This window comes from Colletes gigas, unplaced genomic scaffold (genome assembly GCF_013123115.1).
Source record: "Colletes gigas isolate AHSC1104 unplaced genomic scaffold, ASM1312311v1 Colletes_gigas_Sc00048, whole genome shotgun sequence".
NCBI classification, from domain to species: Eukaryota; Metazoa; Arthropoda; class Insecta; order Hymenoptera; family Colletidae; genus Colletes; species Colletes gigas.
The window spans coordinates 1,093,841-1,108,953 of NW_025106677.1; the positions used below are offsets into that span (position 1 = coordinate 1,093,841).

General features: G+C 51.7%; 3 protein-coding genes, 1 non-coding gene and 1 pseudogene across 4 annotated transcripts; all 5 read left to right on the forward strand.

The window, feature by feature from the left end:
• The first annotated feature begins 503 nt into the window (after positions 1 to 503).
• LOC122403272 lies at positions 504 to 1,994 on the forward strand. Its single transcript, XM_043406703.1, has one exon. The coding sequence runs from the start codon at positions 504 to 506 to the stop codon at positions 1,992 to 1,994; it is 1,491 nt and encodes a 496-aa protein (XP_043262638.1).
• A 1,568-nt stretch (positions 1,995 to 3,562) lies between these two features.
• Positions 3,563 to 6,491, forward strand: LOC122403273. The gene is made up of 3 exons (XM_043406705.1): positions 3,563 to 3,800; positions 3,909 to 5,577; positions 6,335 to 6,491. The coding sequence occupies exons 1-3, from the start codon at positions 3,563 to 3,565 to the stop codon at positions 6,489 to 6,491; spliced, it is 2,064 nt and encodes a 687-aa protein (XP_043262640.1).
• LOC122403319 lies at positions 6,468 to 6,660 on the forward strand. The gene has a single exon (XR_006259609.1). It is a non-coding gene; the product is annotated as a U2 spliceosomal RNA (small nuclear RNA).
• A 5,720-nt stretch (positions 6,661 to 12,380) lies between these two features.
• LOC122403320 lies at positions 12,381 to 12,561 on the forward strand (annotated as a pseudogene).
• A 1,182-nt stretch (positions 12,562 to 13,743) lies between these two features.
• Positions 13,744 to 14,504, forward strand: LOC122403274 (nascent polypeptide-associated complex subunit alpha, muscle-specific form-like; the record flags this gene model as incomplete). Its single annotated transcript, XM_043406706.1, has 1 exon — positions 13,744 to 14,504. A coding segment is annotated over exon 1 (761 nt), but the record flags the coding sequence as incomplete, so codon positions are not given.
• Between the last annotated feature and the right edge of the window lie 609 nt (positions 14,505 to 15,113).

Below are 15,113 nucleotides of genomic sequence, written 5' to 3' on the forward strand. Positions count from 1 at the left end.
ACAATAATGAATATATTTCACTGAAAGTTTTTCCTGAAGTTGAGCTCATGGGTACCTATAAAAAAGTTGTCTAATACAAGCAATAATATCTGCGAGAAAGAAGTTACTGAATATATCACCTAGCAGAACCAAATTACTACTCTTCCATATATGGAGGTTTAAAAGATGTCGATTGTAATACATATGTAGGATTTAACGAAGAGGATTTATTTGAGGAACAAATGTACAAATCATATAATTATAGTAAACTTTGGAACGCATAAATTAATAATTCCCCCAGGGGGCTTACCTTCGGGTAAGTGCGGGCTTGACGCACCCGGGGCCCCGAGTCCGGGATCCCAAGGTGTAACCTACCGTGCTGATGGGATGAGTGGCTTCACGTGAGTGAGTCTCGAACGGTGGATTCCAGATACCAGGCATCCTCTGGTCTTATATCAGCCTTGTCACAGCACGCCGGCTCTGCTGTGATTGACGTATTTTCCGAGCCTACTCGTGGGAACCATATGAATTGCTCATTAAAATCCATTATAAACTCAACGGAGCTGTCTACCTCCTCAAATGTGGACAAACACCTCGTAACAGCTTCCAAAACACCGCCTATAGGTAGGAATGCCGTTTATTACATTGTGAAATCACCGGATGGTGAAATTCAGAAACTGAGTCCGTTTAAAATACAAAGAGGCATTAGTGAACAGATTGGTAATGTCAAAAGTGTGAAAAAGATACGGGAAGGTTTATTAATTGAAGTAAAAAGTGCAGCGCAAGCACAGCGAACCAGAAATTTAACATCTTTAGCAGGTATGCCGGTCTACGTTGAACCTCACCGGAACCTCAACCTCTCGAAGGGTATAGTTACTCACCGAGATCTAGAATGGTGCACAGTGGAAGAAATTAGGGCGGAACTAGCTGACGCGGGTGTCATCGACGTAAAACGCCTCCAAACAACCAGAGACGGAGTTAGGGTGGATTCTAATTCATATATATTAACCTTCGACAGCCCAACACTACCAGATAGGATAATGGCTGGCTACCTCTCAATCCCTGTAAGGCAATATTTCCCACCACCCCTACGTTGCTTCCGATGCCAAAGATTCGGTCACACTTCGATGAGATGCCCAAATGAAGAAATATGCAAATGCGGAAGTAAGCCGCACGGAGAAACAGCATGTCAATCACCACCCTGCTGTGTAAACTGCCATGGTCCACATTTCCCATATTCAAGATCTTGCCAGTGGCAACAGGAAGAAACAAATATTCAAAAAATAAAAGTGACGGAACACCTAACTTACACGCAAGCAAAATTAAAGTACAGACAAAATTCTGCCAATACGACGTCATACGCTAGAATTACAGCGCAACAAAATACAAGAAACAGTACTGATCTGATAATAGATAAACTTATACCTGAAATAAGCAGGATCATACAATTACATCTTGAAAGTAAAAACAGAAATAGTATAGGAGATGCAAACATACAAGCAGACAAAAGTAAAGTGGAACTACAGAACCCAATACCCACACAGGTACTTTCACGCGTGCATCAAAGGTTGTCTCCAAACAAAAGGAAAGGAAACACAGATCAAAATTTGATAAAAAGTAACCCCGTCACAGACTACATAGAAACAGACACAGAATTAAGAAAAAAGGGCATATTAGGAACGTCTACACCTATAACTTCTGCAAACGAGACCTCATGCAGCATCAGAGCAAGAGGAGATTCGGACTCATCCATAGAACACCCAGCAAAGAAACGGCAATCAAGCAGACTCAGATCAGCTAGAAGTCAAATGGAGATTCGCAGAGAGAGAACAGCAACGCCAGCAACAGTATCGAACTCCGGCCATGAGTCGGAGTCAGACGGTTCCATAGTTACGGCACAAGTGACAAATAAAAACAAAAATCAGACAGAGAGAAAAAAGAAAGCTGAAATTCCAAAGTCGAGCGCCAGCAACGACCCCAGAAAAGCTATCAAATATATTAAATCCACGAAATAAAAATGGCCACTTTTCTACAATGGAATTACAACGGGCACCGCTCACACAAAGCAGAATTGGAACTTTTAGCAGCAAAATATAATCCTACCACCATAAGCTTACAAGAAACACACTTAAGACCCTGGGACCAAATATCAGTCAGAAAATTTACCTTACATCGACTAGATGTCGAAGATACTATCAGAGCGAAGGGAGGTATAGCACTTCTAGTAAAAGATGATATCCCAGCAGAACCAATAAAACTCATCACCAGCTTATAAGCAATAGCAGTTAGACTAAAATATCCGTTTCCCATCTCCTTATGTTCCGTTTATATCCCAGAGTATGAATGGGACATTCAAAAAATAATGAAGCTTGATAGAACAAATCCCTAAGCCATATATCATGCAAGGAGACTTTAACGCCCATAATCCACTATGGGGCTCATCGAAACTGGACTCCAAGGGAAGAGACCTCGAAAACTATATAGAGGCCGCAGACATACACCTACTAAATGACAAATCTCCCACCCACTTCAGCACAGGATATGGAACCTTCTCAGCTATAGACCTAAGCATTTGCTCTCTCTCAATAGCACCCACCCTACACTGGAGTGTCGTGGACGATCTATACGGAAGTGATCACTTTCCTATACTGACCATAATTTACAACCAGAACCCAAAGCCCGAAGAATACCTTCTACCCCGAAAAACACAAAACATAAACTGGCAAGAGTATACATCATCTTTCCCAACCGACCTAGAACTGCCCGAGGATATAAATGAAGCAACATCAAGAATTACAAAAGTAATAGTAGAAAAGGCAGAAGCCTCCTCTATAGAGAAACCCAGACAGCGACACAGAAAAAGAGTCCCGTGGTGGAATAAAGAGGTTGGGAAAGCAATAGCCAAGAAAAAACAAACTCTTAGAAGATTTAAAAACACTCACACAACAGAAAATCTAGTACTTTTCAAAAAAAGCAGAGCTGAAGCAAGGAAACTGATCCGAGAAAGTAAAGAAAAATCATGGCACGAATTCACAAACTCGCTCACCCCGTCCACCAACACAGCACAAATTTGGCACAAAATAAGGACATTAACGGGCAGATACCTCCAAAACTCTGTCAAATGCTTAGAAACAGAAAGAGGACTAATAACAGATAGCAAACAAATAGCAGAAACACTAGCAAAGTCTCATGAGCGAATATGCAGCTCGAATAACTACGAACCTTCATTCAAAGCACAAAAGTCACAACTGGAAACACCGCTCAACTTTAATACAGAAAAAGCACTTCAATACAACTCGCCTTTCTCGATTCGAGAACTCCAACAGGTACTAAATGAACTGAAAACGAAAAGAACGAAATCATCAGGACCAGACACTATTACAAACAATATGATCCTATACTTACCGACACACTTGATAGATACTCTTCTGAATCTCTACAATAATATATGGAAACAAAATCAATATCCCACAAGTTGGAAAGAACCATTAATAGTGCCAATCTTAAAGCCAGATCCGCCACAGACGCAGGAAACTACAGACCGATTACGCTAATTAATACACTAGCCAAAATCATGGAAAAAATGGTCAATAGAAGATTGATAGCGCTACTAGAATCCAAACAACTTCTGACAAAACACCAATTTGGCTTCAGAAAACAGCGAAGCACAACAGATGCAATTGTAACACTAGAGAACGCAATAAACGATGCCTTCTTCAGAAAACACCATTTAGTAGCAGTATTTTTCGACCTAGAGAAAGCATACGACACCACCTGGAAACATGGAATAGCCCAATCATTATATAACTGGGGATTGAGAGGTAATCTACCTAAATTTATTCAAAATTTCTTAAGCAACAGAAAATTTAGAATAAAAATAAATAACACGATATCAAGCCCCTACACTCAGGAGAATGGAATCCCACAAGGTTCCAGTCTAAGCGTAACCCTGTTCTTATTAGCAATAAACAGTATATTCGAAGATACTGAAAATCACATAGGAAAGCTTTTATATGTAGACGACATAGTCATATATTACGCACACGAATCCATAAAAGAAATTGAGAAAAACTTACAGAAGGCCACAAATACTGTATCGAATAATGCTAAACTCAAAGGTTTCAAACTGTCCGTAGAAAAGACCAAATGCATACACTTTTGCAAGAAGAAAAAACAACATGAAGACCAGAAAATATATTTACAAGGAAACAAAATAAATACTGTACAAACTATAAGGTACTTAGGACTGACACTTGATAAGAAGCTCTCTTGGAAACCACACATAAACGCAGTGATACAAAAATGCAAAAACATCTTGAAAGTAATGAGATATCTGTCACACACTATATGGGGCGCAGACAGAGAAATCCTATTAAAAATGTACACCACCTTAATCCAATCACGCGTGGAATATATGGGCATAGTCTACCAGAAGGAAAATCGCTCCGCAACTCAAATCTATACAATTTGTAACTCTGCCATAAGACTCGCAATAGGAGCACACAGGACGAGCCCTACGAAGAGTCTGTACTCAGAAGCAGGAATAATACCACCAAAATTTAGAGCTATCTATAATATCTTAAAATACGCACATAAAATCAAAACACAGCCGAATCATCCAAATTACACGATATTTTACCAGAACAACATGATAGCGAGATATTCGACAAAACCTCTACAAAACCAACCACTAACTGCAAGAGCCATACACTACGTACAGGAATACGAAATCGACGATATTCCCCTCATTACAGACAGAGACGTACAATATCTGATAACGCAGAAAACAAACACAATATACAGATTAGAATTATCAAACTTCGACAAAACAGAAACCCCACCTCAAATCATAAATCAGATCTTCTGTAGCATAGTACAAGAGTATACAGACAAAATAATATTTTTCACAGATGGGTCAAAAACACCAAATGGAGTAGCATGCGCCGTCAGCACCGAAGCAAACGAAATAGGGTCCTGGAAAATGCATCCGATAGCAAGGGTATTCACCGCGGAATTATATGCCATATATAAAGCACTCATGGAAGCCCAGAACACCACAAACAGCAACATCTTAATAGGCACTGACTCATTGTCATCAATTATGGCAATCAAAGCATCAGAACCACAAGACACATTATTACAGCTTATAAAAACAAACTTAGCAAATCTAGAAATACAGAAAAAGATGATTATATTTGTATGGATTCCAAGCCATACCAGTATCAAGGGAAATGAAAAAGCGGACACATTAGCGAACAAAAAGACAAGAACTGCAGATAGTAATCTACACCCCATAAGACTAGATGACATTAATAGGCACATAAAACAAATCCTAATCCAGAAATGGCAAGACGAATGGAACACAACAACTACACAGCTAAAACTAATAAAACCAACGGTGGAAAAATGGGAAATAAAAACCACACTAAACAGAAAAGAAAAAACAATACTAACAAGACTCAGGATAGGACATACACAACTAACCCATAACCATTTATTCGAGAAACAAGAACTGCCAAAATGCCCGATATGTAAAATATCAATATCAATCAAACACATAATAGAAGAATGCCCCACCTACAACAGACTGATGAACAGGTTACACATAAAAAGGTCACTACACCAAGCACTAAACAACGATATAAACAATATAAGAAAAATACTGACATTTTGCAAAAAAACGAATATAACAGAGAAAATATAAAAGAGAAAGAAAATAACAAGACAACATAGGAAGAACAATAAAACAAGGATTAACTAAACCATACACAACAGCCAAAGACCAAGCAGTCGGTGCTGTTCCAAAATTAACATTAATAATTGGCAACACAAATTAAAATCACGTCCGTCTTTCACAATCACTCGTTTCTCATTCCCTGTTGTCTCGCTGTCCCTGGTAACCCCTTCTTTCTTCAACAAAACACTTTCAACCCTTTTGCACATAAATTAACATTGAACAAAATTACAGCGTGGCACAAATATTCAATAAAAATCTCCTACACATATGTTGAATTGATATTATTTTGTATTATAATATAATAAATAAAAACGAATTTTTAAGAAAAATCGACAGAGAGTAAGTGCCTAAACTTTTCGGTGAAAAAAAATTTCTTCAAATCGTTCTGGAAAAATTATCTTCAGTTGCAGGGGTCAATTATAATCATTTTTTGTCAATAGATGTACCCCTGAAATCCTAACCACTTTCGAGAAAAAAATTCATTACCGATAATATCATTTCGCGAGAAATGGCACTTACTCTCTGTCGATTTTTCTTAAAAATTCGTTTTTATTTATTATATTATAATACAAAATAATATCAATTCAACATATGTATTATAATCGATATCTTTTACAGTGTAACACCCATATATGGAAGCGTAATAGTTTGGTTCTACCGCGCACCGCTAGGTGATGTCTTCGGTAACTTTTTTCTCACAGCTATTATTGCTTCTGTACAATATAAGAGGGCTGTAGAAACTTCAACATGCATCGCTTCTCGGCCTGATGGCTAAGATCAAAGTGTAGTATCTGTTCTTATCAGCTTAATATCTGATACACTCCCCATCGGGGAGTCAGAATATTAATCTGATTTTTGGAAATTGACGGAGCAGTTGGAGCTTGCTCCACCTCTGTCGCGAGTCAGCCTGGCATTGCAGTGCCGCCAGGATTGGCTCAATTTTTCCCTACAACAATTTTAAGTATTTTATTTATTTATTTATTTAAATATTTAATCTTTTGACTTTGCTTATTTTTAACTTTTGACTTTTACTAATTTTAACTTTTAAATATTCTGACTCCTTTTAACTACTCTCTTTTGATCTTGCATTTACTTTTAACTTGTCTGCTTTTACTTTCGCTTGCTTGCTTTTTTGTGAGTTTCAGACATGGCCGAAGGATCTGGATGCGTCGCCCGGGGAAACGAGGTAATCGTACCGTTCCCGTTCCCCGAGGTCTTCAACTGCCCCCATTGTCACCGGGGGGCCACGGCGCTGCAAAGGGGAGCGGCGGTGTACCGGCGGCACGAGGACCTGGGTAAGCACCTTAGACTTCACCATTCGGGCATAACCCGGAGGTTTGTCTGCGGTGAGTGCGGCTTCACCGATAGCAGCGCGTACGCGCTGCGAAAGGTGAAGCTGCACCACGCAGCGAACCACAGTAGTGGTGCACTAGGTCCTCCTGCCGCTGGTGCACCATCGGCCGCCCCGGGCGACGCATCCGCATCCCCGGCCAGCGGACCCGCGGGGGGGACGGGCTCCCCTCGCGAGGGCGCGAGAAGCGAGGCCCCGAATCCCGCCGAAGCGGGTCGACCGACCGTTCGGGGAGGCGAACCGCCATGCGCGAGAAGACGCGTGCCAGCGGTGGCGGTATCGACCTCCCGTTGCAGGACTACGTCCTCCGCCACCACTACGACAACGGCGAGGACATCGACGAGGCGGGGGACAACGGCGGCGACGGTAGCGGCGACGAGGGCCGCTACAACGACGATGAGGAGCTTCCTGACCGTCGCCGCCAGGCGCAGCGGGACGCAGCCCGTGCCCACGACGGTTGCACCGAGGGGGTGCAACAAGAGGGTGACTCCCACCACCACCTTCGCGGAGGTCACCCGGGGGCCGCCGGCCGCCACCACCGGGGTGGCAACGACAGCTACGGCGAGGGATAAGAGGAAGAGGTCGACCGGAACACCCTCGCCGGCCGGGACGACGACGGAGGGGGGGGCCACCACCACCCAGCCGCCCCCCCCCCGCCGGACATATACACCAGACTAACTCCGGCCATTCGTCGTCGCCCGGCAGAACCACCCTGGTGGTTGTAACTTCGGCAGCAGCGGTAACGACGACGACGACGACGACGACGATGACGACGGCGACGACGACGACTTCGGTGGTTCGGGGGTCAATCCCCGCACCGGTCGTGACACCACCGCCCACCCGGGGTCCAACTCCATCGCCGAGGGGGACAGCCGGCGGCAATTCCACCTCGCCGCCGGCGCTCGCGCCCAGGACGAGGGCGCGAGCCAGGAGGGCCGCCACCGAGCCCCCTCGGACGACCCCGGGGACACCTGGAAGGAGGAAGAGGACCAGCGGCACCCCCCTGGCGGTGGTACCAGTCGCGACCGGAAGAAGGACGCCGCCGACGACATCACCGGCGGCAGTAGGATGCCCCACACCGAGGAGAGGGAGAAGCGCCCGGGCGACGTCCCTTCCGCCCGGGGGACAGACGGAGGGGGGCAACACCACCACCCCCATCTCCCCGGATGTGGGGACGATAAGGAGAAGGAGGGGGAGGAAACTCCCGGCCATCGAGGAGTCGTCGTCGGGAGAAGAAAAAGAGGCAGCGGCGGTTCCGTCGTCGTCGTCGGACGAGGATTGGAGAGTGGCGGCCTCCAGAAGAGGACGGAAGAGGGCAGGGCTGCGGACTCCCGTGCCGGGGGAGCATAGAAAAGGAACGGGAAGAAGAGGAAGGCCCCCCGGCAGCGCCAGAGCGGTCGGACCTCCCGTGGAGGCGGAACGGGGCCAAAACATGGACCGAGGCCCACATAGTAATAATAATAATAATAATAATAATAACAATAATAATAGGACTAAGGATAATGGCTGTAAGAGGTTTTGTGATAGGGCCACCAGCCCCATTAATTTTTGTAGTCGAGATAACGATAATATTGTGGACGCGAGCCGGGGCAGTCCGATTAATACCCCCGGGTCAAACCGGGGCTCTGTTTTTAGGAGATCTGCGGCCCCGAGAGGTGCCACCCCTGCGGTCATCTCGAGAGACGCCGCCGTGGATCGAAGGCGGACGGCGACGAGGGGGTGTGGGAGTGCGGCCAACCCGAGGGCAGCTGCACGTCGTGACCCGATGGTGACCGGAGGTGAGCGGACACAGCGGGCGTGCGTGGGGCTCAGGCATGGGCCGGCGCGTAGTACCGACGCAATCGCGGAGCGTACAGGGAGAGGGCGCGGACCCCCCCGGGGAGAGCGGACTCCTATGGCTGTCCCCCGCCGACGCGGTGGCGCCGAGGACGCGTCCGAAAGGGCGCGTATCGTCGCGGTCGCGGAGGCGGTGGTGACAGCGGAGGGCTTAGAGGCCCTTGCCGTCCTTGTGGCGGATTTCTTTGGAGAGAGGAGTTCTGCTCGCGGAAGGGGGGGTGCCGCACGAGCCACTGGTAGGGGGGGCGGAAGGCCTGATGCGGCGGATGGATTGGGGGGGCGTCCCCGGAGGGACGCCAGTTGCAACGGAGCGACCGAGGCTCCTCTCACACGGACGGAACACGTCCGGGAAGCGACGCGTATTCAGCGTCTGTTCCGAGCGAACCGCAAGCGGGCAGTGCAGGAGGTGCTAGCCGGGCAATCTCCGCACTGCCAGGTGCCCAAGGACATCGTCCAAGGGCACTTTAGTTCGATATATGCGGTCCGGGATCGCTCGGAACACTTCCCGGCGCTCCACCACGACCAGCCGGATGAAGGTACCAGTGAAGCACTGGAGAGGCCCTTTGGGGCGGCGGAGGTATCCACCCGACTCCGGAGGATGAAGAACTCATCCCCTGGACCGGATGGAATCACCTACGCTGACCTGAGGGGGGCCGATCCGGGAGCCGAGGTCCTGACGGCGGCATACAATGCGTGCCGTCGGGTGGAGTCGATTCCCTCCCTGTGGAAGGAGTCCAACACCATCTTGCTTCACAAGAAAGGTGAAAGGGATGACCTCAGCAACTGGCGTCCCATCGCTATGGGCGACGTCATCCCCAAACTATTTGCCGCCGTGATGGCCGACCGTCTCACCCGCTGGGCCGTCCAAAACCGACGGCTCTCCCCGGCACAGAAGGGCTTCCTGCCGTATGAGGGGTGCCTCGAGCACAACTTCGTTCTGCAGGGGGCCCTGGCCGACGCGAAACGACGGCGAAGGGAAATGGTGGTGGCGTGGCTGGACCTTTCCAATGCTTTTGGATCGGTCCCACACGCTACCATTCTTGGCGCGCTGGCCGGTGCCGGTGCCCCTCGCGCGACCGTTAACCTCGTCCGGTGCTTATACACCGATTGCACGACGAGGGTCCGTACCGCCGAAGGATTCACCGATAGGATCCCCATGCGGTCGGGAGTAAGACAGGGTTGCCCCCTGAGCCCAATACTCTTCAACCTGGCGATCGAACCCGTGGTCCGTCAGGCCACGGAGTCGGGAGCCGGGTACGAGATGGCGGGCTTCAGGGTAGCAGCCCTGGCCTACGCGGACGATATCGCGTTGATCGCGACGTCCCCCGAAAGCATGAGAGGGCTATTGGGTGCAGCGGAGGCCACGGCTCGGGGCCTGGGTCTCGCGTTTAACCCGGGGAAGTGCGCTACGCTGCACGTACTCGGGAGCGGCGCGGTGGCTCGGACCGAGTTTGGCCTCAACGAGGGACTCGTTCCAGCGCTCGGAGACGGGGACGCCTACGAACACCTGGGCGTACCCACCGGGGTTCGGATCGACCAGACGCCCTACTCCGCGATCCGGGACGTGCTGAGGGACCTGGGGGCGGTGGATCGCTCCCTGCTGGCTCCGTGGCAGAAGGTGGAAACCTTACGATCGGTTATAATTCCACGTTTGGATTTCCTGCTACGGGGCGCCAGTTTGAGAAAGTCCGCACTGGCGGAGGTGGACAAGGCAGTCAGGCGCGCGGTCAAGGGGTGGCTCAATTTGCCACAGCGGGCCAGCGCGGAGGTGGTCTACATCCCTCCCTCGCGGGGTGGATGTGGGATCCTCCCGCTGGCAGACCTGGCCGACGTGACGACCGTGGCCCACGCGTTCAGACTCCTGAACGCAGGGGACCCGGTCGTTGCGTCGGTGGCAAGAGCATCCCTTGACACAGCGGCGCGAGACAAGCTGCGTCGACCTCCGACAGAGGGGGACCTCGCGGAGTACCTGTCGGGTCGTTTGACCGGGGACTTCGCGTTGCCAACCACCGGATGTTCCTCATTCTGGTCGCGGGTGCGGTCCGCCGCGCTCAGGTCTGCGGCGCGTTTCGGGTTCCAGTGGAGATGGGGCGGTGGTCGGGCCGAGCTCTCGGTGGAGATTGCATCGCGGGGCGAGCCGGTCGTGGTGTCACCAGGAGCAAAGGCTGAGATAATCCGCCGCATGAGGGCGGCAGTGACCGGGCACTACATGGAGACATTGGTCCGAAAACCTGACCAGGGGAAGGTCTTTGGGGTGACCTCCCGCCATGCGGTGAGCAATCACTTCATGCGTGGGGGGTCGTTCACTCGCTTCGCCGACTGGCGCTTTATCCATCGTGCGCGCCTTGACGTCCTCCCGCTCAACGGAGCGATCCGTTGGGGGGGAGGCGACAAGCGTTGTCGGCGATGCGGGTACAAACTCGAGAGCCTTCCCCATGTGCTCGGTCACTGCGGCGTTCACTCGGCGGCTCGCCAGCTCCGGCACCACGGCCTGGTTCGCAGGCTTGCGACGGCGACCCGTCTCCCGGGCGACATCCGGGTGGACCGGCGTGTCCCGGGTGCCCCTGACGAACTGGCGGCCTTGCGTCCCGACATAGTTGTGACGCATGAGCCGTCGCGGACCGTCCACCTGGTCGATGTGGCCGTGCCTTTCGAGAACACCTCGGTGGCCTTTGAAGAGGCCAAGGCGGAGAAGCTGCGAAAATACGCGCCTCTGGCGTGTGCTCTCCGCCGGCGCGGCTACACCGTCCACGTGGACGCGTTCATCGTCGGGGCCCTGGGCGCCTGGTGCCCGGAGAACGAGGCCCTTTTGAAGACGCTGCGCGTCTCATGGTTCTATGCGAGAATCATGAGACGTCTCATGGTATCTGAGACCATAGCCTGGTCCAGGGACATGTACGTGGAGCATGTCTCCGGGATACGGCAGTACCCCGCCCCGACCTCGGCGCCCGATGCCAACGATAACGCGGCGGCGCAGAGAGGACTGCATAATATAAACGACGACCGTGGCGGTCAAGGGGCCGTACATATTGGCACCATCGGACTGCCCCGTGCTCGAGAAGACGAGTAGCGGGCGTCCACGAAACATGTCGGGCATCATACCTTACTGTATTTTGTCTTATTTATCTATTTATTTATTTTATACTTGACAAGTAGTCCGGCCCTTTACACCGGCTACATGGCTTATTGATTGTTAGTTGTTATTGTTGTGTTTGTCAATGTATATATGTATTTATTTATTTATTTATTTATTTATATATTTATATGTTATCATTGACTGACAAAACTAATGCCCAAAGAAGGATTTACATCAGTATTAGATGGACGCCCAGCGCGACGTACTAATGAAATAATATGCGACTACAAGGGCGCAGGGGGATTGTCCCTGCGCCCTTTTGAAAATTATATAATTATAAAGAAAGCATGAAAAAAAAATTGTAATATGTACCTAATCCCCGGGGCCTCGGCTCCGGGGAAACATTTATTGAAAATAAAAGCCATTTATCTGTTCTTATCAGCTTAATATCTGATACACTCCCCATCGGGGAGTCAGAATATTAATCTGATTTTTGGAAATTGACGGAGCAGTTGGAGCTTGCTCCACCTCTGTCGCGAGTCAGCCTGGCATTGCAGTGCCGCCAGGATTGGCTCAATTTTTCCCTACGACAATTTTAAGTATTTTATTTATTTATTTATTTAAATATTTAATCTTTTGACTTTGCTTATTTTTAACTTTTGACTTTTACTAATTTTAACTTTTAAATATTCTGACTCCTTTTAACTACTCTCCTTTGATCTTGCTTTTACTCGCTTTTAACTCTTGCTTGTCTGCTTTTACTCTGCTTTTGCTCTGCTTTGTGAGTTTCAGACATGGCCGAAGGATCTGGATGCGTCGCCCGGGGAAACGAGGTAATCGTACCGTTCCCGTTCCCCGAGGTCTTCAACTGCCCCCATTGTCACCGGGGGGCCACGGCGCTGCAGAGGGGAGCGGCGGTGTACCGGCGGCACGAGGATCTAGGTAAGCACCTTAGACTTCACCATTCGGGCATAACCCGGAGGTTTGTCTGCGGTGAGTGCGGCTTCACCGATAGCAGCGCGTACGCGCTGCGAAAGGTGAAGCTGCACCACGCAGCGAACCACAGTAGTGGTGCACTAGGTCCTCCTGCCGCTGGTGCACCATCGGCCGCCCCGGGCGACGCATCCGCATCCCCGGCCAGCGGACCCGCGGGGGGGACGGGCTCCCCTCGCGAGGGCGCGAGAAGCGAGGCCCCGAATCCCGCCGAAGCGGGTCGACCGACCGTTCGGGGAGGCGAACCGCCATGCGCGAGAAGACGCGTGCCAGCGGTGGCGGTATCGACCTCCCGTTGCAGGACTACGTCCTCCGCCACCACTACGACAACGGCGAGGACATCGACGAGGCGGGGGACAACGGCGGCGACGGTAGCGGCGACGAGGGCCGCTACAACGACGATGAGGAGCTTCCTGACCGTCGCCGCCAGGCGCAGCGGGACGCAGCCCGTGCCCACGACGGTTGCACCGAGGGGGTGCAACAAGAGGGTGACTCCCACCACCACCTTCGCGGAGGTCACCCGGGGGCCGCCGGCCGCCACCACCGGGGTGGCAACGTCAGCTACGGCGAGGGATAAGAGGAAGAGGTCGACCGGAACACCCTCGCCGGCCGGGACGACGACGGAGGGGGGGGCCACCACCACCCAGCCGCCCCCCCCCCGCCGGACATATACACCAGACTAACTCCGGCCATTCGTCGTCGCCCGGCAGAACCACCCTGGTGGTTGTAACTTCGGCAGCAGCGGTAACGACGACGACGACGACGACGACGATGACGACGGCGACGACGACGACTTCGGTGGTTCGGGGGTCAATCCCCGCACCGGTCGTGACACCACCGCCCACCCGGGGTCCAACTCCATCGCCGAGGGGGACAGCCGGCGGCAATTCCACCTCGCCGCCGGCGCTCGCGCCCAGGACGAGGGCGCGAGCCAGGAGGGCCGCCACCGAGCCCCCTCGGACGACCCCGGGGACACCTGGAAGGAGGAAGAGGACCAGCGGCACCCCCCTGGCGGTGGTACCAGTCGCGACCGGAAGAGGGACGCCGCCGACGACATCACCGGCGGCAGTAGGATGCCCCACACCGAGGAGAGGGAGAAGCGCCCGGGCGACGTCCCTTCCGCCCGGGGGACAGACGGAGGGGGGCAACACCACCACCCCCATCTCCCCGGATGTGGGGACGATAAGGAGAAGGAGGGGGAGGAAACTCCCGGCCATCGAGGAGTCGTCGTCGGGAGAAGAAAAAGAGGCAGCGGCGGTTCCGTCGTCGTCGTCGGACGAGGATTGGAGAGTGGCGGCCTCCAGAAGAGGACGGAAGAGGGCAGGGCTGCGGACTCCCGTGCCGGGGGAGCATAGAAAAGGAACGGGAAGAAGAGGAAGGCCCCCCGGCAGCGCCAGAGCGGTCGGACCTCCCGTGGAGGCGGAACGGGGCCAAAACATGGACCGAGGCCCACATAGTAATAATAATAATAATAATAATAATAATAATAGTACCAGTGACAGGAACGTCACTGAGGATAATGGCGAAAAAAGGTACTGTGACAGGGCCACCAGTCCCATTAATTTTTATAACCAATATAACGAACAGCAATGTGATATTTTTAGTAATATAGTGGACGCGAGCCGGGGCAGTCCGATTAATACCCCCGGGTCAAACCGGGGCTCTGTTTTCAGAACTGCGGCCCCGAGAGGTGCCACCCCTGCGGTCATTTCGAGAGACGCCGCCGCGGATCGAAGGCGGACGGCGACGAGGGGGTGTGGGAGTGCGGCCAACCCGAGGGCAGCTGCACGTCGTGACCCGATGGTGACCGGAGGTGAGCGGACACAGCGGGCGTGCGTGGGGCTCAGGCATGGGCCGGCGCGTAGTACCGACGCAATCGCGGAGCGTACAGGGAGAGGGCGCGGACCCCCCCGGGGAGAGCGGACTCCTATGGCTGTCCCCCGCCGACGCGGTGGCGCCGAGGACGCGTCCGAAAGGGCGCGTATCGTCGCGGTCGCGGAGGCGGTGGTCACAGCGGAGGGCTTAGAGGCCCTTGCCGTCCTTGTGGCGGATTTCTTTGGAGAGAGGAGTTCTGCTCGCGGAAGGGGGGGTGCCGCACGAGCCACTGGTAGGGGGGGCGGAAGGCCTGATGCGGCGGATGG